The sequence below is a fragment of the Indicator indicator genome, chromosome 10 (assembly GCF_027791375.1).
Source record: "Indicator indicator isolate 239-I01 chromosome 10, UM_Iind_1.1, whole genome shotgun sequence".
NCBI lineage: Eukaryota > Metazoa > Chordata > Aves > Piciformes > Indicatoridae > Indicator > Indicator indicator.
The window spans coordinates 10427127-10453626 of record NC_072019.1 but is presented as its reverse complement, the minus strand read 5'-3'; the positions used below and the strand labels follow the sequence as shown (position 1 = coordinate 10453626).

The 26500-nt window shown below is 37.2% G+C and overlaps 1 protein-coding gene across 1 annotated transcript in view; it reads left to right on the top strand.

Moving 5' to 3' along the window:
* Window positions 1-26500, top strand: part of COL24A1 (collagen type XXIV alpha 1 chain) — a 129125-nt gene that overhangs the window by 46718 nt on the left and 55907 nt on the right. The window contains exons 14-24 of the mRNA XM_054384352.1: window positions 1790-1834; window positions 4299-4352; window positions 4446-4490; window positions 4905-4958; window positions 5565-5618; window positions 6030-6083; window positions 12035-12088; window positions 16425-16478; window positions 17765-17809; window positions 22953-23006; window positions 25091-25135. Coding sequence (XP_054240327.1) covers window positions 1790-1834; window positions 4299-4352; window positions 4446-4490; window positions 4905-4958; window positions 5565-5618; window positions 6030-6083; window positions 12035-12088; window positions 16425-16478; window positions 17765-17809; window positions 22953-23006; window positions 25091-25135 — 558 coding nt within the window. The remainder of the gene's footprint in view (window positions 1-1789; window positions 1835-4298; window positions 4353-4445; window positions 4491-4904; window positions 4959-5564; window positions 5619-6029; window positions 6084-12034; window positions 12089-16424; window positions 16479-17764; window positions 17810-22952; window positions 23007-25090; window positions 25136-26500) is intronic.

Below are 26500 nucleotides of genomic sequence, written 5' to 3'. Positions count from 1 at the left end.
GGCTTTGGGCCAGACAAAGGGACAGCAACAAGTGCTGGGTAAAGTGGCTGCTGATTTGAATCTGCTTTTATCATTGGATGCTCTTTAGGAAACTGCTATCCATTTCTACCTAAAGGTTGCTCTGATATGGACCAGACAGTGGCAGTGCAGAGATGGTCTCCTTTTTGAAGGCCTGCTCTCTCCTGATGCCCATCTTAGAAACTTATTTTAGAAGAGCTTATGTGCATTTTGTTGGTGGGTTGTCAACGTTTGGTGTCAGCAATTTGGAACATAGGAAGAAAGTTATTTCACATTTCTGGTCCCTGAGGCAAAGTTGTCTTTGTGAGGGTAATGTCAGATGATGTCAGTATGGTGCTTCTCATCCTAAAATTCCTCTAAGGGGTTGTGTCACCAGCTGCTTTGCAGATGATACAAAAAGGAGTTCTTCCTTCCCCTCCTGGGTACTCCCAAACCTTCATTCCTGATAAAGCAGATACTGTCTTTCCACAAGATCTGTAGAACAACAGTACTTTTAACACAATCAACCTCAGAAACCCTGGATCTGAAATTACAGACTTGCACTTTACAAAGAAGCCTCTTCTAATGCAAACATTTGCAAACAAGTTCCTTCTGATCTGCCAAGACAGCTGCTGATCTTACTGCCTTTTCAGACAGGCAGCAACCCCTCTCCTTTACTCTCTCAAAATTCACCCTGCAGGGCTTGTTCAGGCAAGGGGCCAGAGCTGCAGCTGCAGGGGGCTGCAAGGCTAATGAGATATTTTTACAGAGCCTGTTTCTGAGCTGGCAGAGAAGAGCAGGAGCTGTCTTGGAAGGCCTGTGGTGGCAGGAACTGGAGGGAAAAACAGATCTTCCCATATGCTGACTTGACACTAATAATATTTGTGTTCATGACTAATTTCTTCTACTTAATAGAGTAATGCCATCCTTCATTTCTACCACACCTCAATTCTCTGAGGATATCAGTCTACAGTGGAGGATGTTGCTAAAGCATTCACTTCCCCTGTGGTTAGTTTGGAGCAAGTTGGAGAAGGTGCTTAGGCACCAGAGAAGGGAGGAGAGCATAAAGGTGTCCTCTGTGCCATGCCCAGCAGCCATGCCCTGTTGGACAGCTTCAGAATGGACTCAGATTTTCTTGCACAAAAATTCCCTATTACTGTGGGTGCCAATGGGCTGCAGTGAACCCTGTGTACCATATCTGTTGAGTGGCAAATCCCAGGTGTTGGGACAGCCTGCATGAAACACGCTGATCTGTAGGACTGCAATACCCCTTCATGCAGAGCAAAAAGATTTGGCAAGTATTTTCTTTGGTGGCCAGGATTTAAGCCTCTCTGCTGAGTCAAACATGAGGGCAGCAGAAGCAGTAATAGAATACTGTTAAACTTTTTACTTCTATGTGAAATATAAATACTGTAGTCTATATCAAAAAAGTAATTTTTCATAGAGTGTATAGCCTTTATTTTGCAAAAGGTTTTTCTATGAACTGAGCCAGTGTTCTATTTACAATTCAAAAGAATATTAATAAATTCTCATGATGGTTTTTCCACCCAGAAAAATTTCTTTTCTTTCTATGAACAGGTAACAATCTCATATTCCTTGGCACTGCAGGACTGATTTCGTGATGCAAATATCTTGAGATCTAATTTCACCACAGGGATTTTCATAAGCCTATTGCCCTATACGGTGATAAGATGACATTCTTCAGGAACTCTATATAAAAATCCAAACTGACTCATAGGGAATTTTTGTAAATGGTACAATTCGGTTAATCTAAAATTCGTTTTCTTTGAAGGGGATTGTTGGTGGTGTTGGTCCTCCTGGTTTTCCGGGACTAAGAGTGAGTACGCTTTTATTACTTACTTTGATATGGCTCCATTAGAATTTTTGTCATGTATGTTTGTGGAATAATAAAAAGGAATCTCAGAATCCAGGGATTTAAATATATTTTGGTTTAGTTAGACACAATTTTCATTAAAATCAATTCACAAAACTGCTGTCATATTGCTAGTATGGAGTACTTTTGTACTTGGTTTGGGTTTGTGTGCTTTTTTCTTGTAGGTCTGGATTTTCTAACTGAAATAACCAAGTTCACTCAAACATTTTAGTATCCACAGCTCGCATTCATTCCTGTATTTGGCTACCAAATTAAGTAGAATTCATATCTAAGCAAAATTGCTCTATATTGTATAGAGTATCACGTACAAAAATCTTTTAAATGTTTTTAGAATAAGATTGCAGTGCTCATTATGGAGTTGCAAGCTGTAGTTATATAAATAGAGTTGTGCCAGAGAAGCTCTGTGACATGACTGAGTCCTACAGGACATAGGAAAGGCTGATACTTTCATACTGTATAGTCTTACTCCCTTATTTTAAATAATTGATGTGTTTATTGATAGAGGATACTGTGTGTGAGTCTTGATGTTGGCTCAGTCAAGGCTGGCTACCCATCCATGTTCATAGTTCACCATGTGGGAGAAAACAGCATGTTTGCACTTAAGAAAGCTGTGATTGTTGCCAGTAGGTTTTTGTTTGGCTTTTGTATTTTGATTTGTCTTTTTTGAGATCTGGAGATCTGAAACTTTCTTGCTAAATTTGTTAGTTTTCACTGATGGTCATCTAACATTTCCTTTGAAGTATGACAATTAAGTTCCAGTAATATTATCTTTTTTATTGTATGTTAACTAAAAAAATATTCCTGTAAGTCATCCCTTGCTGCCCGATTGGGATTGTTATGGCATTGTTATAGTGAAGACACACAAGCTTGGTCAAGGAACCTATGTGGCTTCCAGCTCATGTTATAATGGTTGGTCTTGAGAACAATGACAAAGTGAGCAGCATCAGAAAGCCTAGTCCAATAATTATTCCTTCCATCATTTCTTTTCACATGCAAATCCGTTGATAAGTTAACAGTTTTGTCTCTCAGTCTCTGAAAATTTGCAAGGCCGTGAGTTTTAGTAAATTGATGACTTTCACAAAATTTGCAGCTGCGTTTATCAGAGGTAGCTTCTTTTATCCCTCTTTTTTCCTTAAAAAAAAAAAAACTCAGCTACTACTAGGAAGCATTAGTTTTCTTTTTCTGGTATCTTTTTTTTTTTTTTTTGATAGGTAAAAACAATTTGGCTTTAGTTTCATTTGTCATATAGAAATGGTGAGAAAGTGGCACTTTATATAGCTGAAACAATATTTGTTTTCTCCCTATCAGTGAAGTTCAACCAAACTGATAAGCATGTGCTAACATATAGCAAGGCTAGAGTAGATGTGGGACAATTTAAAAAACTGACAGATTTACTAATTCAACCCTTATCAGTAAGATCATTTTTCAGTTTTATTTTTGTATTGTTCCAGTTCTTTGCTGTTTATTATGTCATGCAATATCTCTGGAAACTGTGACAGGAGTTTCATCAACCTGAATTTTTGTAAAGCTGTTTTCAAACTTCTTCCCATTGCTTTCATAAGCTAAATTCCTCAGCTCGGTATCCCTCTGATCTTTCAATCAGTGCTATTGGTACCATAAGCATGCATTTCAACATACAGCATCATTAATACACAAATGCCTTGCTGAGCTAGAATAGATAGCCCAAGTAAATGACAGCAATGTAAACAGTTTATCTTGGCATCATCCAACATGACAGAATATATCATTTAAGCAGACATGGAAAGCTAAAGCTATATAGAGTGGCAGTTTTCCTGGGAGCTTTATCAAGCACCATTGAGACCATCAGTCTTCCTTTTTCTTCATTGAGCCATGAGTCTGATGATGGCTTCAGAAGAATGTTTTTGCTAGCATTGCTGAAAGAGTCTGCAGAGAATAATGAATGTGTGCTGAACTGGAAATCAGTAGGTGTTCATCTCATCTTTCCCATGTCACTCGCAGCAAGTGGCAAAAGATTTCTCTATTCATATTTGTTGCTAAATTCTTCCATAGACACAGAAGTATAAGACTGCCTTTTGTTTTGTGCTGGTGTTTGAGGTTTGTTGTTGTTTTGGGGTTGTGGGGTTTTTTTCTTTGTTTTGTGGTTTGGGATTTTGTTTGGTTGTTTTGGGAGTTTCTGTTGTTTGGTTGATTTAGGAGGTTGGTTTTGGTTTTTGTTTTTGGTGGGGTTTATTTTGGTGTAGTTGGGAAGTATGAAGGTGGAGGGCTTGTAATATTGATACCTTTTTCCTTTAACAAAAAACAAAAAAGCCTGAAAAACACTTTGGATTATCCCTATAGTGCAGAAAATGCCACATTCAGTTACCACTCTTTAAGCAACTCCATTTCATCAATGCTTAATGCAGTCACATTTCCTCCTGTTTTGTAGGGAGTCATTGGGCCAGCAGGACCAATAGGACCATCAGGAATTCCAGGGCCCATGGTATGGTGCCAATGAATCTCACAGTCCACTGCCTATGCTGCTTTCCAAATGGAAATGGGAAACATCGACTTTTTGTTTTCTTCATTTTAATAGGGTCTCCCAGGGAGTATGGGACAGCCTGGAATGAAAGGTGATAAGGTGATTTAAATATTTCCATTATCTTAAAGATAAATATTTTTTTCAGACTCTATGCTAAATCTTGAGCAAAATAATGTGCTTGACAACATCTTCCCTTTTTTCTTTTGATTTCTCTTCTGACTTAATTTTTTTAAATTGCTTCAGTCTCATTATCTGGTACTTCAGAGAAATTTACTTTCTAGACTTACTAATACTACTGCCTACTGGGCATAATATCTGGTAATGTATCTAATAGAGCTTCCTAGAGGGTATGCTTCAGTGGAACATCTTGTACTATCAGTCAAAAATTTGTGTAAATTTTAAATACTCAATGTTGGATTCATCTTTCTCATTCTCTAATTCTGATAATTACCTCAATAACTACCCAATTTTAAGCCATAAACATATGTGTGTCTAAAACAATGTGTTGTTTAGGGTGAACATGGCCTTGCAGGAGAGCCAGGAGAACAGGGGTACCCAGGTGACAAGGTAATTTACAATTGCATTGTTTTACAAAATTGTCCAGTTTCAGCAACTTCATCAGGGCCCTGAGTCTCTTAAATTGCAACAAGCCACTTTCATAAAAGTAGAATGCAGTAGTGAAAGTCACTGGATACAAGTGAGTTAACATGTTTTTAAGATACACTGTACTAATTAGCACTTAGTCATGGAAAGCAGTGAACGGAGGCAAAGAACGTGGGCAGAATCCTGGCTGCTGTGTGTTCAGAGAAGCATCAAACAAAAAAAGAACTATGGTATGATCTGAAACCTGTTATAAAAGAAGATGTTCCCTTGAACCCTGAGGTTATTCTGCTCCTCATCTGGACCAGCTGTGGTTAGCAGCAGCACATGGTCTGGCATGCTCCTTCATCTCATGAAACTGAAATAAATAAGTATCTTCTTATTTGGCTAGTGGATCAGAAGTCTCTGTGAGAAGCATCCTGTGAAAAGTCTTTTGATGAAAGTTGAATGTTAGAAGACATCTCTCAGAATTATTTTGAATCCTGCTTCAGGTGGCAAACTGTAGCAATTTATTGCTTTCAATATAACACAATAGTAAATTTTCATGTGTATTTAACAGCTGTATTTTTTCAGGGTGCTGTTGGTTTACCAGGACCTCCAGGGGTCAGAGGAAAGCCAGGACCCCAAGTAAGTTTACACACCGATATTTTTTTTTTTTCAATATAGTACCTAAACCAATATCCATAACAATTATTTCCTGGACTTTTAAATAATAACTAGTTTTCATTGTGAAAACAACTGTAATTCCCCTCACAAGAGGTTTTTTTATATGATTATATGGACCATTCCAAAACTTCCAATTTTATTTATCTAGAGCTAATTTGCATTTTTTGTTGTGGCTTCAAAGAGGTATAAAAAATTTCTTAATTGAATCCAAAGAGAGGCAGTCATAAAATTTCCTATTTAATGGAAAAGTAATCTCAACACTTTGACTTTCTTTTTGATAATTAGTCACAACACGCTGTTTTTAAAATAAATAAATAAATAAATATTTTAAAAGCTAACCTTTTTTTTTGTTTTTAACTTTATCTTTTTAAGGGGAAAATTGGAGATCCTGGATCCGTTGGACCATTGGGTCCTCCAGGACCTGAGGTAAAAAATTGCTTGATAGAGGCAAATTGAATGTCATTTAGTTCTACATTACCAAAAATGGAAAGTAAACAGGTTTGCTTCGCAGAAGATTGTTGTCTTACTTGACTTACTTCAGTCTTATTAATTCATTCTCCTTCATAAGGTACAAAAGACTAGCTCATAATTTTCTAACATTAACATTAACACAGAGGATTTTTGAATACCAAATATTTCCTTCCTTGGTTATGTGTTCAGGATTGACTGTCTTCTGAATCTAGGTGTTATGGATTACACCTTGAATGAGGATTATGTGATTTCTCAGACACACTTCAGGTTATGAATTCTGCAGCATGTTTACAAATGGGATTTTCCAAGCCTGGCTGTATATTTATCTTTTACAAAGTAACTTTTTTTGCAATGAATGCAAAGAATAAACACAAGACACATTGTCAAGCAGCTGAATCTAGCTGGGGAGTTGCTTAAGAACTGTATATAGTACTATGGAAGACTACACAGAAACAGTCAGTCTCTACACATTTGAGTATATATTTAGCTTCCAGCATGAAGAGTAAGCAGTCATTTCCCTAATTTTCTTCATGTGTGAACTGCTATAAATCAATTTCAGGAAAAAAAGTATTTTAGCAGCTGAAAGTGTATAGTTATCTCTGCACACAACAGTGGAAGCTGCTTGGCAGGCTTCAGTCATCCTCCCAGGTTTTTGGCTTTTTATGTTCAGGTCAGAAGTAAGGTGCTTCCTAAATCTTTTCTCTGTAGCTGTGCAGCCCAGAGTTGACATAAGCCATGCACTTATAGCTAGGTTTCATTTGAGAGCTGCAGTGCTGATGGACAGGAGCAAGCAGAGGGAGGGACAGAAGTCTCATGCTCTCTCTGGGGGACCATACAAGGGTTGGCTGCCAAGTGCATTTCTTTCCAGTGCAAAATTCCTACAGTTTCAAGCCAAATTTTCTTCCGAGTATGTTGCCACAGAGCCAGGGTCTGTCGTGTGCCTGAATTAGTGCTGCTCACAAAGCACTGGATATCTTTAGGGAGCGTGTTCTTCACCAGTGTACACATTTTTCTGCTTTGCCATACACCTAAAAACAAACAGCCAAAATTTCAACTTTCTAGAGAGCTTTATTTTATTGGTATGGCAACTGGAAAGTGACAATCTGACAGTTTCATCCTACAATGCCTGTGTTTACTGTGTACAACGAAGTATGTAGCACTTGTTATTTTAAATGAAACAAGACAAAGTTTTAACAGGCTTCCACAGATAGTCAGTATATTTTATAGTTAAATTATTCTCCATGAATCACTTTTAATTATCCCCCAAGAATGAGGGTGAGAGTTTCCTTCAGATGTGTTCTGAGTATTCTAAATAGATTTCATCTGCAGCAGAGGGAGCATTAGTCATTATCTTCAGTAGAACTTTTTCATCTGTGCAGTATTTTGATCTGAAGTCGTTAGCTTATTCTTTCAGGAAGGTGCTCATAAGGGACTCAGCTGGTATGTTTCATGCTTAAGGCAATAGCATTACAAAGGAAAAGGATACATTCAAATAACAGTAAACAGTTTTAAAAGCTTTTATTTTGTAAGTGAATCACCAGCTGCTTTGAGTTATTCATTTTTAAAAGTTTATTTTTAATGCATATTTTATCGTGTCACATGATGTCCTGGCACAAGCCAGCGATGCCATGAGCACAGGGATAGCACAGCCTGCTGTCTCAAATCACTTGCATGCAAGCGACTTGAAGGTAATATATAAATAAAGACAGGTTTACAGTGGAATTAATTGCATGTCCTGGCATACATTTGAAGAACTGTTTTGTGGAATTGATTATACTTTCTTCATGCTTTTGCACAGAATCTTTAACTAGACCTTTCATAAATTTGATATAACTACATCTTTCTGGTCTTTTTATCAAGAAATGTATATTAATTTTTAAGAAATAATAAATTTCCTTTTTCTGGTTAATAATATTGAAAAGTGCTTGTTCGTGTGACCCTCCTGTGTTTTAGATTTTCGTCAGAGCGATTAAGATAGTTCAGTCTGTGCCTGTTAGGTCCTAGTCTGTTCAAACAGACCTTCATAGGTACTTTGCATAGAATTTGTGGTCTTAGAGATTTACCTTTTTCAAGGAGAGATGTGGTGAGATTTCACTAGAGAAGGAGAAGCATGCAGATAAATAAAACTTGATGCTTTACCAGGGCATTATTTAACTCCTAACATTCTGAATTTGGCTAGAGTAAATAAGGCAAACTAATATTTAAATATTTTTAATTTGATTTTAAACACCTGCACTGCTTTGAGTCTTAGCTTTAGTTATTGATCTTAGAAGAAACAGTAATCTTGCAGATTTGAAATTTCTACCTTTTTTGACTCTGGCCTTAGCCTAGATGTAATCTCAGCTGCATGGGCACACAGTTGTTAGGAGCATAGTAGAGTGAAATAATCATCCTGCAAGACAACCAAGTTCCTCTTGCACAAGGATCATTTCACTGATTATTAGTTACTAGTCTCTTTTCTAAGGCTTAAAGAGTTTTTCTGATGACTTTTTTCTGTATTCAGTCTTCACCTAACCACACTGTCATATTAGAAGCGTGCCTGAAAGAAGATCCACTCTTTGGATCTTAGTCATTTGTAATATACAAGTGAGCCTGAATATTTTAAAATAAATACATAATCTGGTATTTCTGTCCCTCATAAGATTGCCATACTTGATGCTTGTTTTCATCACAAGTGAGAACGAAATTTTAGAACGTACGACTCTTTGCTTAGCATTTATAAACGTGTTGTATAGTTCTACAAAAGTAGCTGTTGGTGTTGAATGACTGCCTTCATTTTTGACTCTTGTGAGTCATTGATCAGGTGGCTAAGGTTTCCCTAGGCCATGACTGCCCATCTAACCACCTCTTCTGCAGTGCACCTTCTGTGTTGACTGCTGGAAGCAAGTGTAGCTGTAACGTAACTTGGAATGGGTCTGCACTGAAGCCCTTACCTTAGTTTTGTGCAGAAATCTTCCTTTTGTAATTTGGCAATAATTAATAATAAAGCTCTAATAAGGTACCTTGTTGAAGATCAGTAGCTGCTTCCACTCACTTTTGCTTTTGAAAATTCATTCTAAAGTCTCGTAAGAATGAAATGCAGCATGTGATTGAACTAAATAAAATTGGAGCAGGGAGACTTGGCAAATGAAGGAACTATCATAGTCCCTGGAGAGGATTTTGCTCTGTGGTGCCCTTCCACCTGCAGTTGTGTCCCAATCCTATTGAGGGCTGCTGAGGAGCTAGAGGACATGACAGCCAGTGACTTATAACTATGATGGTAAACGTCACAGGGAAATTCCTTGTAGTGATTAGATTTCTGTGAATGTAAGAGAATCCCTGGTGGAACTGTAGTATAATTTCCAAACATTTCTGATATTCCACATCCATGTTAGCAACCATGCAGGAAGACAAACAAAAAAGCAACAACTTTTGGCAGGTTCCTCATCTCTGAAGCACTGACTTCAGTACAAAAAGACATGTCCTGACATAGTAAGGGTCTGATCATTTCTGCATTTTTGTGTTAATTAAAGATTATATAGATACAAATATGGCGCTTTAGTATTTTAATGCATTCAGTCCAAAAAAACAACACTTTCACAGCAATGTTAAAGCCCATTTGTGTTGAGATGGCTGGTACTTCAGGTTTCACTGACACTTTCTGTAGTTTGATTTAAGAGAGTGAACTCTAAAGTGCTTTGCTGGCAGAAAGCCACAACTGCAGCAAGATTTTGAAAATAATTTGTAATTTATCAGCTGCCAGGCTTCTGGCTGATGGGAAGATAAGCATCTACGCTTCGTGTTTCCTTAGTAGAAGTCATAATATTGAGTGCTGTTTTGTTCTGCATAGTCTCTGCTGAAAATTACATTGTAGCTGAAAACAGTACATTGATCTGGTCTTTCACTTATGGAAGGAGAATAAATTTTTAATCTGGAGTATCTTCATAGGGAGCTGGCTGCTGGATAACTCTTGGCAAACTCAAATACAGGAAGAAATGTATACCACTTTACTCAGTATCTGAATGGCAAGCAGTATTGCTGAGGTGTTTTAAGAACTTTCTGGTTCATTCATTTTCTGGAATAATTTCCAGTGGGTATCCTGGATTATTTGAGCTATTTCATGGGTTATTAATCTGAATATCTTGGAAATAGTGTTCTAATGCTGCTATACTGTCCGAATTTTCTCTGTGGTAGTGCTCAAGAAAAAAAAGACTAAATTCAGCTTTACAGCAAGGACAAAAATATTGAAGATTTAAAACTTTTAAATACATTGCTGTGATGATGTTGTCAAGCTTGTAGCCCTCACATCCTAAGTCTCTGCCTGACATGAAAGGTTTCCAGATGTTGTGACTGCTCTGTGATAGTGCTTGTCAATGCTTATATCCTGTAGTTATCACTGAATTTCTTCAGGAAGTATTTAATCAAATAAATAAAGTAGACGTATTCCCTTATAAACGTATAAAAATCTTTCTAAATAGATATTTTTCTTGACAGATTGTTTTCTGGAATGTTTATTACCTTGAGGGAAATTCTCTGCATCAGCAGTTAGCACTTGGTTCACACACTGAAAAGTTAAAGATTTAGAGAAGTAGCAAACAACCCACCCCTTGGTAATTATTTAATGTCAGCAAATAGGCAAATTTAAAATTAAGAAAGGATGAGTTAGCAGCTTCCAAAGAATTGACGGAACTCATTGATCTATGTCAGTAAATTTAAAAAGTCCTTTTATGAACTATATGGAAATCTAGGCTGATACAAGTGAGTAGGTAGGGATCACTCTGGGTGCCTTGAATAATATAATATGTGCCACCTAGAGGCACGTTCAAGTGTTGCATAGATTTGCTACTAACTCCTGCTTTATGGCAAAAAGAAATTAACACCGAGCTGTTCCGTAAAATCCTGTGTGTTAGCATCATTCCACTTGTTCTGAAAACTCTGATCAGTTCTTTTTTACTCTTCAGTATTTTGCTTGAGTAAGTTTTACTCTTTGGTAGTTTGCTTTAGTACTCAATGTTCACATGCTAAAACTGACATTGTTTAATTCTTTTGCTTTTTTAAAAGAAATCATAATTCTGTTTCATATTTTGATTTGTACATTCATTTTTTAATGTATTATATAAACTCCCCCCAAAAAATATTTACATCCCATCTAAATGTCACTCTGCACCCTGTTAAGAACACAGAATAGAAACCAAATAGAAGAAAGCCCTACAAGGAGGAACAGTGATGCCTTAAATACTTATAAAACTTCATTATGTGGCAGTTGAGGGTGAAATAAAGTTTTAGTTTAAACTCCTTGCTTCAATATGATTTTTCTTTAATCACAAATAAAACTTACCAGAGAGGTAATGTCAGCTAATTATGAATAATCATTAGAAATGGTTATTACCTGTATTTGAAGCTGGAAGACTAGAGTATAGTTAACTATTATCCACTTAGTGAAGCAAATATATTTGAAAGGTTTTCTACCCTTTCCTTAATCTTGCAGTGATCTCATCCATAAAGTGTGGCTGCAGATTAAAGGGCTTCAGCTGCTCTCTGAGCTTTTTGTTCCTGAGTACAGGACCTGGTGCTGGCTGCTTTGTGGATTGATTTTTTTTTTTTTTTTTAATATGTGTCTATGTGCATCAAGACCAAACCAATGGTTTAATTTCAAACATTGCTTAGTGGATAAAAATTCTAACACTAAGAGAAGTGAAACACATTCTGACATCTGCTAAACTGAATTTGATGAAAGCTGCGTAAAACTTGTCACTTATCCAAGTACTTTCAAGGAAACTTAATGTGTTTTGACATTTTAGGGATGCTAGAACAAATTTATTTCTTCTTTCTGTGATTCAGATTTGTTAAATGAATGAACAGAATCAAAATAAGTACATTGGAAAGACTCCTACTCTGTAAATAATTAGTCTGTGTGATTTCTTTAGGGTTTTCCAGGAGATATTGGTGTACCTGGATTAAATGGCCCTGAAGGTCCAAAGGTAAGGGTATATGAAAACTTTTTTCATAATAACAATAAACAGTATGAATATTTGAGGAAAAGCTCTGAGGGGTGGTCACTGGTATTACGAGAATATAGCCTGACTGTCAAAATGCAGGTACTTTGCTTCAGGTGTTACTATGAGGAATTTAATCTGATGTTTAATGCTGTCCATGAAGTTATAACAGTAATCATCAAATGGAAGCATGTAATGGCAAGTTAAGTACAAGGAAGTTTGGAGAACAAACTATGAATCTATAAAGTAGCTTATATTTCACCTATATTAAAGTAAAATGCTTACCAAATCCAAGCAGATCTCTATAGCCTTGCCTGCATAATACAGATTTATTAAGAAATTTGAAAAAAAGTAATTGCTAAAGACATGGGAAAATGGGTAGAATTCAGAATCCAGATGAAATAATGCATAAAATAATATACATCGTAATAATGGCTAAATTATCTACCCCAAAAATGACTGTGACAGGTTAATTTAGCATTTGTTCACTTTAGACCAAGCTTAGGCAACAGTTCATATGTATAGAGTTTCAGTGAAGCTTTGGCTTAAAGCACATTTGGGAAGCTCTTGTCTAAAGAGACAAAGGTAGGGACTGGTACAAAAAGTGCAGGTGGATCAGAAATTAACCCAGAGAAAGATGATTGAAGAATAGCTAAAGATGGACTACTTGTTGTCAAAAGGCAAGTACTGATTTATGTTCCTCACTCACCAATCTTGGGACTATTTTTCTGTTGTATTTTCACCTGTTAATTCCTTCATACTTGGCTATTTAATTTGGATATGAAACAGAGTGGAGCATCTTCAGATGATCTTAAAACTGCACTTTGTGCTAATTTATCCCAATTCTGTTACTTCAGACTACAACAGCAAGTCCTGCTGTAAACGTAGAGCTTCACACCTGACAAAAAGGAAGGACACTGCCAGATCTCTCTGAAATAAAAGCACAATAACGTGGTTAGAAATCAAGTGAAATTCTAGAACACATGAGACAAGGTGTTTCATTAATGCCACTGCACAAAGCACAAGAAGATTTATTTAAGTAGTACACACAGTTCTGGGCATTTGCATTCCAGAAGGACTCAATCAAGTGGGACTACACAGACAAAAGAACATTTGAATGACTGCATTCTGAGAGGCTCCAAAATGAAAGGTCTTTTGGAGCTTCATAAGGAAACTAGAGGGCAGAAATGTCAAGGCAAAAGAACTGTGCAAGAGCAACGATATCATTGGCCCAAGGACAAAACATCCAAGCTGTCCATGAGTAAACAGACAGAAATTATGTGTCAGAGTACTTAAGAAAACATTGGATAGGGAGCAGTAAATAGTCTAAAGATATAGTCTCATTTGTACCTGGAAGACTGTAACAATCTCTCCATGCCAAAGCTAATCACTCTTGAACATCTCAAATAATCCAGTTGCCAAAGCCATGGCCAATCTTCTCTGAATCTCATTATCTTCCAACTGCGTCAAGAACCTTGTCTCAAAATAGCTCAGGCATGAATTTACTTGGAAAGCTAAGAACACAGTATCTCATGTAGCAAATGGGGGAGAAGTCTAAATACATTTCCAGAGACAAATATGGACTTTTTCTTTAGTTCTGATTTATTGCTTTGCTAACTTTGTATGTATAAAATTAGCAGCCTTATACAAATGAGTTTTATCTGACCATTGCAGTGGCAGTTGCTTCTGTCTTTCTGAATTACCAGGGCACTTAAACCCTTTTGATGTAAGACTGTGTCTAGGGTCTGGGGGAAATAGAAAAGAAACACAGTGCTTGAATGTCAGGTCAGATTTAATTCTTCAAGCTGATACATGAATGATGTAGCTGCTGCCCAGTTTCTTCACTGAGACCATATTATTCCACATTGTATCAAAAGTGTTAAATTAGGTATTGTTGTTAGAATTAGGTCGATGTTTAATACACACATTAGTGATCTTTTGCCTTTTCAGAGATTCCAGGAAAAAGTTCTAAAAGGTAGCCTACAAAATTTAAGACTCCAGATTCCTTTGATACAGAAATTACATAAATTCAGACGTCTCCAGCTTAGCCTTCTCTAATCAGGGAGAACTGATGGCTTACATTTGAGAAGGAGGATTACCAAACTGGAAAAATTCTTACACTGCTCCTAATACCAAGGGAGCAGGACTGCATAACACTGGAAATATTTGCCTTTTGGGATTCCCAGCTGTCTTGCATTGACTGCAGTTTTAAAAAAATTCCTTCAGCTTTTATTTTTAGAAAACTGTTTTCACTGTGCTCCTCTTTTCCTCATGTTTTTGTTTATACTTCCTCAGAAGCACTACCCATTTTAAAAGCCAAGAAAGCAGGGAAAGGTTTATTATCTTTTGTTAGCAGCTGGCATGGGGAAAAAATCAGCCTCTTGGTGAAATGTATAAGCTCTCTGAGTGTTATTAGCCATCTCTAGATACTAGTAGAAGTTCTGGATTGCCAATTTTACCTAAATTAATGCAGTAATCAGCAAATCTGACTCCTCTAAAATAATTTTTAAATTATTCGTTATGTAATTTGATCTATAGCGTATTTTTGAGCTTGGAAAGAATATTTTGGAAGGTGTTTGATCTTGGTCCACCACTTACTAAGAATAAAATAACAAACATGTTTTAAAAAAAAAAGGAAATAAAAATGTTTTTAAGATGTTCTGAAATAATTTAGTTTGTTTCCTATGTTACTCTTGCAACTATTTATGCTCTGTAACTGAGAGAAGTGAGAAGAAATGATGGTCAGAATATGATGACTATGACTATAGTTTTTCCAGCAATGTGTGTTGTACTATGGAAGTAGTTAAGAACTTCCTTCCTCTGCTCCTTTGAATTTGTTTAGATAACACATTTAATAAAAGTGACTATTAAGAGTTTGCCATTTCTGGAAGGGGAATGGTCAATGTAAAGTTCTATATGTGAAATACAGGCTACCTCCGTTTTTCTGACTACCTATTTTTTTTTCCAGACACTTCGCCATATGTCTAATGCCCATCTTAATTTTCTCTTTGTTGCCTGAAACATCAAGAGGGAGATGGAAATTTCATTTAGTTTTAATACTCGTTTTACAGCCTATGATTTTTGGCAGATCTGTTTAAATGCAGTGGAGGGTTGTGTACTGTAGCAGTGTTTCTAACGTTTCCACTGTGTGATTACATTGCATTGAAAGCCTTAGCTCCTAATTTGCTTTGCTATTAGAATAAAACAACAGTTCTGTCAATGAGAAATTCTGGTGACTAACTACCCAAGAATATTACTCGCATAATGCTACTAAAAGCGCTCCTGTCACTTTTTGTAGGGGTATGTGTGTCATGGTTTGAGTTGAAACAGCTCTGGACTGAGGACATAACCTACAACAATATGAAACAGTCCATTATAGTCTTTCCCAGACTGATGGACTCTTTCAGGAAACTCTACCTTGAGGTGGCCTGCTCCATTTTCTGTTCCATTTTACTTTGTGTGTTGAGTAAACTCTTCTGGACCAATGCCAACATCTTCTGTCTAGACTTCAGCTTCATTAGTGAGCAATTCATAAAGCTTACACTTGGAACTTTCCCACTGTTGCTTTCTTCACAGGCTAATCATATCTCTCCTAAAGGGCAGTTTCTTTGTTCTTGTTGCTTTATCTGATATTGTTCAGCTTAGCTTTCCCAGAACACTAATAATATGTTTACACAGATTATTCTTTTTTTGTCCAACGCCAAGTCAAGTGCTTTTCCCAATTACTACCATTGCAATTGGGATGAACAAGGTTTTTGACACACTGCTAGCTACAAAGTCATTTTAACAAAGTTTTGCAAATGTTGGTGTGAGCACTCATAAAAACTCAGAATTGCCAGAGGGTAAGGTGCTGTATCTCTGGGAAACTGATTATAATCCTGACAGAAAAATAAGGGCTGAAAATCACAAGTAGTTTTGAAAAAGTTAGTAGTTTAAATTCACTCTGTAGTTCATGTCCATTGCAATTATTTAATCACATGTTATGCTCAAAACTACCAAAATCAAAGATCTGTGAGAGCTGCACTGGTTCTGCTTTATATGATTGTGTGCTTTATGTCTTCCAAAAAGAGGAATTATCCTTTTGCTCCACTAAAAAGATTAAGAAAAATGTATGTAGTAGAAGTTCACAAGATACTCAAATTTCCAGCAGATATTTAAATTCTGCTGCATCTTCTCCTGACTTCCTAAAGGAAATCCTAAGACAATGGTAAGAAATGAGGTCTGCTTCCTCATTTTTGCATGTCTGTCCATGTTTATGTCAGGAAAGAAACTACACCATCCTGATTGTTGATACAGGCTTTCACTGTGTTTGTATGTTTAGGGACTTCTGGGTGACCGAGGGCCTCCAGGGCCACAAGGCCCCAAAGGAATTGAGGTAAGACGGAAGAGCTGTCTAGTGAAGAGATTGTTTAAAATAAGAAGATATGAGGGATAAGAGGGTTAGACAACAGTGGTTACATGTTTATGGTGTTGTCATGCAGAATTTCAAGTTTCTTTTGCATTTCAGCAAGTGTTACGAAGATGTTTTAGTAGTTGCAGGGGGCTGTGCATCCATTATTAGGTTTATTTTCATTATTTCTAAGACAGTGGGCCTAGTCTTGGATGTGGTTGTTGTAGTTAAACTGGTGAGATGGGGTGTTGGTGGGATAGTGTGGGTCAATTTAATGACATTATCTTAGATACACTGAAATAAACAGCTAGACTTCTAGTAATTGAAGGGAGAGGAAGGCAGCTCTTCATCTTGCAAATTTAATGAGTCTTCTTAATTCATCATTGTAAAAACTAAAACTCATGTCTTTTAGGCTACAAGTATTTAATAGTAGAAATACTTTAATCAGTGATTCTGGGAATAGATCTCTAGACTTTCAAGTAGCTTAATTGCAGGCTTCCATGATAGATAAATAAACACTAACAATGGCAAAAGGATCTCTTTAGTTAGAAGCTAGGAAGCTGCTGATAGTGTTTCTTAATTCTGCTGTTTCCTATGGTTTGTAATTGAAAAGTTGTGTACCACTTCCTCCAAAACCTGGAGAAAATCTTCCATATTGAGGTGACCCATAAAATGATCACAATATGGCATCCTGATATAGCACTGATAGAATTTCATATTATATCAGTGTACTGTGCAGCAGAAACACAGTGTCTCATTTCTTCTCTTATATACCTGACAAGGCTGACCTTCAGTCTCCCTCCATCCTTGGGGAGGGGAAAAAAATAAAAAAAAAATAAATAAAAAAAGAAAAGAAAAAGTCTTGGCTAACTTAGTGTACAGCAACATGCAAGAGAGAAACAGGAATGTTCCTACTGGTTTTGTGGTTATGAAGTGTCAAACGTTACTAGGAGAGTAACTGCAGAGTAGACAGAGAGGTTGGTCCCTCGTTGCTGAGTCTTTTCCTGCTTAAAATTGTGAAAATATTGCTATAATGGTAGGTATACCAGCCTTCTGGGTGCATCTAGTGGCTGCACAGGGCATGGCCTTCTAGGTAATTGCAGTCAGATCTGAAATCAGCTTGGCCTTTCTTACAGTGCTTCTATCAGACATGAACTTGTACAACACATACAAAGCAAATTTAAGATGATATAATAAATACAGTTATGTGGAGATTTTATTTTTTAAAGCTAGACTGGGATCACAATTACTGAAGTTCTGATTTCTTTTAGGGAGAAGTAGGACCAACTGGACCTATTGGAGGAGTTGGCCCAAGAGTAAGTATAAGTAATTTCATTAGGACAGAGTGCTCTAAAAGATGCGTTTACTGTGAGAAGTGACTTGGTTAAAATGTCATCCCCTGAATAAATACGTTTCTTTTCTCAGCACATGTTCAAAGCAGCACTAGGAGGAGAAATGGATTTCCATATGAATCATTTGGAAGGAAATCACAGCCATAGAGCACAAATTAAAAATTTTTGAAAAGGAAAGTCAGTATGAGGCTCTTTATGGTGCTCCTTCAGACAGATGAAACCAACATGTGCTTCCTAGGGACTGAACCATCAAAATATTTAAGTTGGAGAAGAATGAGACTCAGCTTACAGAGAGAAATATAAAGGAATTGATGCTTTAAGAAATAATTTTCAAACTGATGTGGTAGACAGTTGCTGAAAGCAGTAGAGCTGAAATGTCTTAATGTTGTTTGTGCTGACATGTCTTTAAAGATAAAAGTTTAAAACTAACAGGCAATTCTGTTAGCTACAAAAATGTACGAGTGTCTGAGAATGTTTTAGTGGACTTGAAGCTTACTTTTAGAAAAATTCTAAGCTAAAAATGAATACTGTCCTGCACTAGGACTACAGGAGTGTTGCAAATTTTATTGAAAGCAGTATGATCATCTGCATTTACTTGATTTGCTTGTGTGGTAATCACTGGTTTGGTCTTCATTTTGGATGACTTCCTATTTCTTGCATCGGGAACATCTTTACTATTGTTTCCTGGTTCTAAAGCAGATGTTGTCCTGTGTAATTTTTCCTGCTCATTAGCTAGTCCAAGCTGGGTATTTACTTTCTGTTAGAAATAGCATTAAAACACATATTTGCCACACAGATTAGGTGTTTAAAAAACCCACCACACAATAAAACAAAAAAACCCCAAACAAATAAACAACCAATCAAAAAACCACAAAACATAAACAAAATATTTTTTTTTCCCAGCTGAGAAAAACATGCAAAAAATTGAACAGAATTTCAAAACATTTTGTGACTGGGTTCGGTTTAATGTGTCTGGGCTTCTACCAACAGCCTTATGGAAATTATTTTGGCTGCATCATACTTTAAATGTCTGCCCTAAACAGGGCTTCATGGCTGGACAGCATCTCCCATATGGTGCTGTGGTAACTGGAAAAGATGTTTCTACAGTGGGTGACTCATGGGCAATGAGACACTGACCTTCACGTTCTCTGTGTCTCTGGTCATGCACAAAAATTGGTGTCAAAGTGACCCAAAAGGAAAAACTGCTGTGTAACCTGGGCCAGTGAAATAATTTAGATCTATTTGGGGTCAGTTCGACCTAAATTATTTTGGTTTTGATTTCTCTCAGTGGGAAATGTGCACACCGTTGCCATGTATTATAGTTTCCATCTCTCACAACAAGTACTTGAGAGAATGTGTGCATCTGAGGTGGGCCCCAGCGTTGCAGTCTCCAGACTTTTTTTAGTAGCTTGCTGGCCAACATCCCTTTCTGAAATGAGAGGTATGGGAAATGGGAATTTTGCTAGATGGGGATCCCTGCCTGTTTTTTCCCCTCATCCCAGGGCCCATCTGCTCTTGCCTGGATTCTACAGTTTCTGTTGGCTCCTGCTGTGTTTCATAGCTCCAGGCCAACTTGTTGATGCTGCTGCTCTGAAGTCTGCTTCCATCTCTGCTTGTCCTTGCTTCCTCACTCCCACTTCTAACATAGACTGTATGATTATATTGGAGAGAGAGAGTGCCAGCTGTGAAGTCATTAAATCTGATATAGTTTAGCAGGACTGAGTCCAGAAGCTGCTGAATATATCTGTCTTTTAAAATTATGCTTGCTTGATTGCAGTTTCACATTCATTTGATTCTATTGTTTCCTTTGTTTCCATTTCCCATGAAAGGAGTTTTAAAAAGTAAATACTGCATCTGAAAGTAAATGCTATAAAAGCTATTGTCACTGTACTAATTCAATAGCCGTGGGGGAAGGGGAGGTCTTCAAGAACCATGGCCATGCATGGTCCTGAGGCACCATCAGTTGTCACCTATGCATTTAGCTGACAGATATGCCTCTAACTTGTTTTCTTGCAGCATCCAGGAGTGGGTATTCATTCTCTTGGCAATCTGCTTCAGTCCTTTATTTGTTTGATGGACATTTTTTCTAACACCAACCATGCTATCTGAGTGTTTTTCCTGTCTTTCTCATTGCAACCTTGCTTCCTGTCCTACAGGCTTTATTCGTAGGCATGGTTAATAAGTTAATCCTCCTTTTAGCCACTGTTAACTCTGCCTTAAAGTTTGTCCAAACTAAGTAAAGTATCCTTATAGGTGATATATTGTAAACTTTTGATTATACTTAGGAAACTGTTCTAGTTTTCTCTTGGACAATAATGGAGCATGTTTCTAGTGCTTCTGGAATTCCTCATCTCTTCTGCTCTGTAGTTTTCAGGTCAAAGTTGTTCAGGTTTTGGTATGTGTCAAGCCAACAGTCATAAATTCTCACCTCATTTTTCTACACACATCCCCTACCTCTGGCCTTATTCCTGACATTTGCTTTACAAAATGTGCATGAGGCCAAAAACTCCTGGAATCTGCCTGACCAGTGTTGCCAGAATAACAGATCATCCTCTGCTTGAATTGAAGGTGCATATGAACCTGTGTTCTGGTTCTCAGTTCTCAGCTTAAAAAATAAATCCTGTGTCTAAAACAACTGGTTCCCAAACTGAGGATGATCTCACTGAATGTTCAGGATGTATCTAAGGTCCCACGGAGCTTAGCCTGCTTGAATTTAGGAAGAGGTTTTTGAGCTGAATCTGATCATGATTTAATTTTTTTATTCATTCCTTTCCAAGCCTTCCAACTCATTCTGTTACAAAGTCAAATACTTGCATTCTCCTAAATTAATCCTTCTAAATAAAAAAAGATGCTTTGTATATATTTAATTTTTTAAATTTAGTTAGTTTTTCTTTGTCACGTGACAATACAGTAGATGCTATGTTAATAAAGGGACTGCATTTATCCAGTTTCCTGCCAATTAACTCCTTCTCAAAGGCTATCCAAATAGTAACAATGTAGCTGTCAGTGTATCTGAGCTCAGTGCAAGCATTGGTACTTTATTTTTGTTTGTTTTTTATCTTCATTACTGGAGTAGATAATGCCTTTAAAACCAGGAGGAGGTTGGATTAAATCAGAATGTAAAAAGGAATGATTGAATTGATTCCTTTCTGAGATACATATGTAAAACAAAAGTTGGCATTTATATCATCATAAGATGAGCAGTTCCTCCTGAAGATGAAGGAAAATTTGGCCCCCTCCTCCAGTGCAGTATTTTCTGGAGGTGGCATATGTCTTCCTGTGAGCTGAAGAAAAGTGAGAAGCTTGTGAAGGGATGGGAATAGAGTTGATAGTGATACTAATATTAAATGTAGGGATCTGTATCAACCCAATTTGAGGTGAAAGGAAACACAGGTGAGTGTTGTTTCCTAAAAAAGGTCAGAACTTCCAGCTTGTTTTAGGAAACAAGCTATTTCACTTGCGATTACCTTGACCTAGAAGAGCAATTTTCTCAGGGGTTAGCAAGCAGAAAATCAGGCATCCCCAGTTTAACCTTCTGCCAGTGGTGTTTCCTCCATGTGAAATTTGCAGTTAGAATCATAGAATCAGTGAATTGTTAGGATTAGAAGGGACCTCAAGGATCATCTAGTTCCAACCCCCCTGCAATGGGGCAGGGCAGTTGTATTACATTTTTGTTTAAAACCAAGTCTGTATGTTTCAAATTGCTTTACCAGTTAAATGCACTTTCTGATCAACTTGGATTATGTTGTGTGTTGTTTGCAGCTAGTACATAGCTGGATACTATATTCAAGAAACTTACAAACTGGAACTCCACTTCTAATAGGAGTAAAATTATCAAGGTAGTTAATAATGACTACTTGTTGTCTAGTTTAAAACATTTATGTTACAGTCTTGCCCTCTTAGACCTGAAGGTTCTTTTCAGCAAAGCAGTCAAAGCATCATGGAGTAACCTGCAGCAGTCCATCGCTTGTTCTTTGCTAAGCCTTGTGGAAAGACATGGCTTGCATTATCTCTCAAAACTTCACAGTCTTTTCTCCCTGCATTCATGGCTATGTCATGTTTTATTCCATTGAAAAAAACAAAAATCTGTTTTTAAAGCAGAAATATTTGTTGTAACTTGTAGGGCAAAATGAAATCATTCAGGCAGGCAGAGTGAGAACAAGAGAGATAAAAGGGGATTAATATGACAAGTCATGGAACCAAGGCAATATAATATTAAGCTATATAGACAATTTCTCAGATGGCCAGAAACTAACACACTCATTGTACTCTGAAAGACAGGCACGGAGCAGCAGAACAAAAGAGCCAGATGGAAAAAATTACATCTTTTTTCTAAGAAACCTGTTTATTATATGTTACTTCTGTTGCTCTTGTCTCAGAACAGCTAGTGTGGAAAGGAAAGCTCTCATTACGGAGTCTTGTGATTGCAATTCAGTCTGCTGAAACAACAGCTGATCATTTCCTTATAGCAGAAATCTGCATGGTTTTGATACTGAATCATTAAAGTGTTGAATTTTCTTCCTCCAGTTTTCAGGCTTCAGCAATCTCATTTGCAACTTGCTCAAGAGCCAAATGCAGTCCATTGGACCTTCAGTTTTGATCTAGAGTATAGAGTTATAAAATGCTTCAAAGATCTCCTCACTTCATGGCCTCCTGCTGTGATTGATGTTGCTGTACTTTCTTCCATGTAAAAACATATTATGAACAGAGTATCATAGCAGCAAGATCTATCAGTAGCTAGTAGAGAGGGATGAAGATTAAAAGAAACATCAAATTTGGTCAGTTAATTCTGCTGGAATTAACTAGGAGAGAACATGACCTTGCCTTTTCTTTGTCTCCTGAATACATTTTGGATTGTTCCTGGTTTTCCTCAGTGATAAGCACTGTAAGAGTTAATACAGATTCTGCTTACTAGATTGTGCTAGTGTTTGCTGTAACATCAACAGTCTGTTTTCAGATGTAGATTTATAAATACACTTGCTTCAAATGTTGGTATTAAGTATTACTAAGCAGTACATTTTTGAGTGCACATCTTTTGGTAAACACAGAAATTGATATGAGGTTATCTTTAAAAATTCACAATATTTTATTCTAATCATAATTTTAGGGAAAGCCAGGACATAAAGGTTATGTAGGTGATCCTGGACCAGAAGGTTTAAAGGTAAGTGTTGGGTTTATGTATGAAATAAGATGTTTTGAGTATCAGCTGTGTACAGTTATATGCTGCATTATACAGTGGCACTGAAACTGGAACTAACAGCCAGTCATGAAGAGCAGCTGCTTGGGAACCGCTCTGGCCACCAGTGGAGAGATAGATCTTGGTGTAGAGGTAGTTTCCTGGGAGTTTCCCTTGTTAGGGAAATGCCAAGGCAGAAGAGAGGCACTCAGCTGGCAGCTCTCATAGGGCAGGCAGATGAGGCATGGGCATTGCTGGTGCAACAAGCACACCCAAGCCTTTAAAAGAAGTCCTCAGGGAGGTCAGTGGCTGAGTGGCTAGCAGGGTGTGGAATGTCAGTCAGACTGTGGCACAGCAGTTCACACAGAAGGGCACAAAGGGAAGGTGCTGAAACTTTGTCAGCTTGACCAGGGATTAATGCTATCCATCTGGCATAAAGTGATGGCCTCTGTGAGCCAGGGAAGTAATTGTCCCCCTGTACTCATTAACAGTGAGACCACAGCTCATGCACTGTGTTCACTTTTGAGACCCTCATTATAAGAATGACATTAAGGTCCTGAAACAGGTCCAGAGAATGACAACAAAGCTGGTGAAAGGACTGGAGAACAGATCTTCTGAGAAGTGGCTGAGGGAGCTGGGGTTGTTCAGCCTGTGGAAAAGGAGACGGAAAAGGAGACTGAAAGGAGACCTTATTGCTCTCTCTAACTACCTGAAAGGAGATTTGTAGTGAAGTGGGTATTGGTCTCTTCTGCCTAGCAACAAGTGATAGGACCAGAGGAAGTGGCCTCAAGTTGCACCAGGGGAGGTTTAGACTGGATATTAGAAGAAACTTCTTCACTGAAAGGGTTGTCAAACACTGGAATAGGCTGCCTAGGAAGGTGATTGAATTCTCATCCTTGGAGGTGTTTAAAAAACACATAGATGCACTAAGAGACATGGTTTAGCACCAAACTGGGTAGAGTTTGATAATGTTTGGATGTTCTGATCTTAAATGTTGGTGTTTGGTTTTTTTTTTTTTTTTTTTTTTTTTTTTTGTGGTTTTTTTTTTCAACCAAAATGATTCTAGAATTCTGTAATTTCATGGAAGTATATGAGTAGACATGCTTCCATATAATAAAAATTGATATCGTATTGGTGATTCTGCTTTCTGGCAACATGTCATTTTGGAAAAGAAAGAAATTATGTAGCTCTAGGACACAGGAGCTAAAGAAAAGGCTGTGTGAGCAAAGACAAGGCTGGCTAAAATGAGATCTATTTGTGTGGGTATGTAGGAGTGGCTGAGCCTGGGGACAGCAGTGGATCCAGGGCAGTCCCTGCTCTGACAGGACTTCAAGGTGGTGAAGGGTTAAAATGAATTGCTGCAGTTTGAAAGAGGAGCTTATGGCAGCAGATTTCTCAGTGCTGAGTTGCAACCTGAGTAAACAGTATCCAAATCAGTGTTTGTCAGCGCACTGATACTGTAGTCAGAGTCAGATAATTAATAATGTATATACATCCAGCTTCCCTTTGCAAAATACAAAGCAAAATGTTCTGCAGTTACACAACATGACTTGCAATGTTATTAAGGAGAATAGAATTAGTTGATCTAATACTTTATGCTAGTTCCAAGCTTTTGGGGGAGTGGGGAAGGGGTCGCAGTTTATTAAAATATCATTCAAATGCGAAATTTTCCTAATATTTCATATCAAAATTAAATTATAGTGTGCAGAGGTAGCATTTGCTTTTGAAACAGTTTTGAAACAAGTTAATTTACTGAAAGGCAGGCTTAAATAAAAACTAAATCATTCATTTATAGCATTTGCTGACAATGTATTTAGTAAGCCCTGAATACATAGTTTTCATTTTTGTGGACAAGTCCTAAATACACAAGGACATCTTTTTACAAAATCAAAAGTAGACACCAAAAAAAATATTTTTGCTGGTTGCTTTATTTTCTTTCTTAGAGTTTTAATTGGCAGATGTAATTTAGAAAATAAGAGGCTCTTAGGAAAATAGAGGACTTTCATATACACGTGTGAAAGAAATTACTTTTCTAATGAACTCCATCATCTGTTTTTTACGTTTAACAGGGAGAACAAGGAGACCAAGGAAACATTGGAAAAACTGGTGAAGCAGTAAGTTGGAATCTTTCTTTCTGGTTTTATTTTTAATTCTATGTTTATTTAGGAGTGAATGAGCAATTTGTTGCAGCAGCTTTCTGATTAAATTTGCCTTTCTTTTGGAGCTGTAATATGTTGGCTGTACCTTCGTGGTCTTTCAGAATCATACTGTTTAAAGAAATTACCCTTTTAAGTATTTTTCCAAAGTTAATTCTACTGTTTACCTATTAGGTTGAGTGAACATTACAGGTAGTTGTAGAGATCTTCCAAAGCATGTTTGAGTAAGTGAACAAGTGCTCCTTTTCCAGTTAAATCATCTGGGAAGGTGCACTTAGCCTGAGATGTATTTTGCAGACTTTTTCTGTCTACGCTCCATAAAGTCATAGAGCCCCAGGTGACCTTGAGGTGACATGTAGTCCATCCACTACTGCCTAGGCAGGGTCTTTATATCACTCCTGACATATATTTCACTCATCAGTTATTAAAAATCTCCAGCAAAGGCTTTGTGACCTGCAGGCAGCCCAGGCCTTCTCTATCTTTTTTTTTTTTTTTTTTTTTTAAAGAAAGATCTTCCAATTATGTAACCTGACACTCTCCTGCTGAAAAACACGTTTTGCAAATGATGGTTGTTCTTGTGTGCCCCTTTGGTCTTATCACGCTAAACAGTCCCAAATCACTTAGCCTTTCATGTTTTATAAATAATTGAAGTCGTATTCTTACTCCCCTGTAGAGAAGGGAACTGAGAAGCTGGACTCTCAGCCCAGTTAAAAGTATCTTTTTAGACAGGAACTGATAATGCCATAAGGTCCACTAGAAGTCAACCAGCATGTCTCTAAATGTAGCAAGTATACTTAACAGCAGCTTAATCCATAGCTTTGTTCAGCAGTTTATACATAGCAAAACCTTCATTTTGTTAGGTTTTAATCAGAGCTGTAAAGCAGTAATTTGCTTCCATTATGATACCATTTGGGTAATCTGGGAGTATATATATGGCTGAATGGTCAGGGCAAACATGGATGAATACTGGAGCATGAGGATATCACGGTAGAGGAGAATAGATAGGACATCATAATGCTACATTGCTTTTTATGGAAAGATGCAGAAATTACTCTGTACTGGGACACAGTAATACGATTCTCCTGTCCATACAGTCAATATTTCTCTGCCAATGTTACACTTGCTATCTTTTCCCTTTTTTTCTCTTTTTGCCTCCCAGCAGTGAGCAAAATAAAGCTTTTGTTACATATGAATTCTCATTTTCAGCCTATAACATGTCAGTGAAAAACAATAGCATTTAGTCTGTTGTATAGTGCACAATAACAAAATAACATAGCTAAGCTTGATCTTAAGTCACTATGCTAAAAAGAGTACATAAAACAG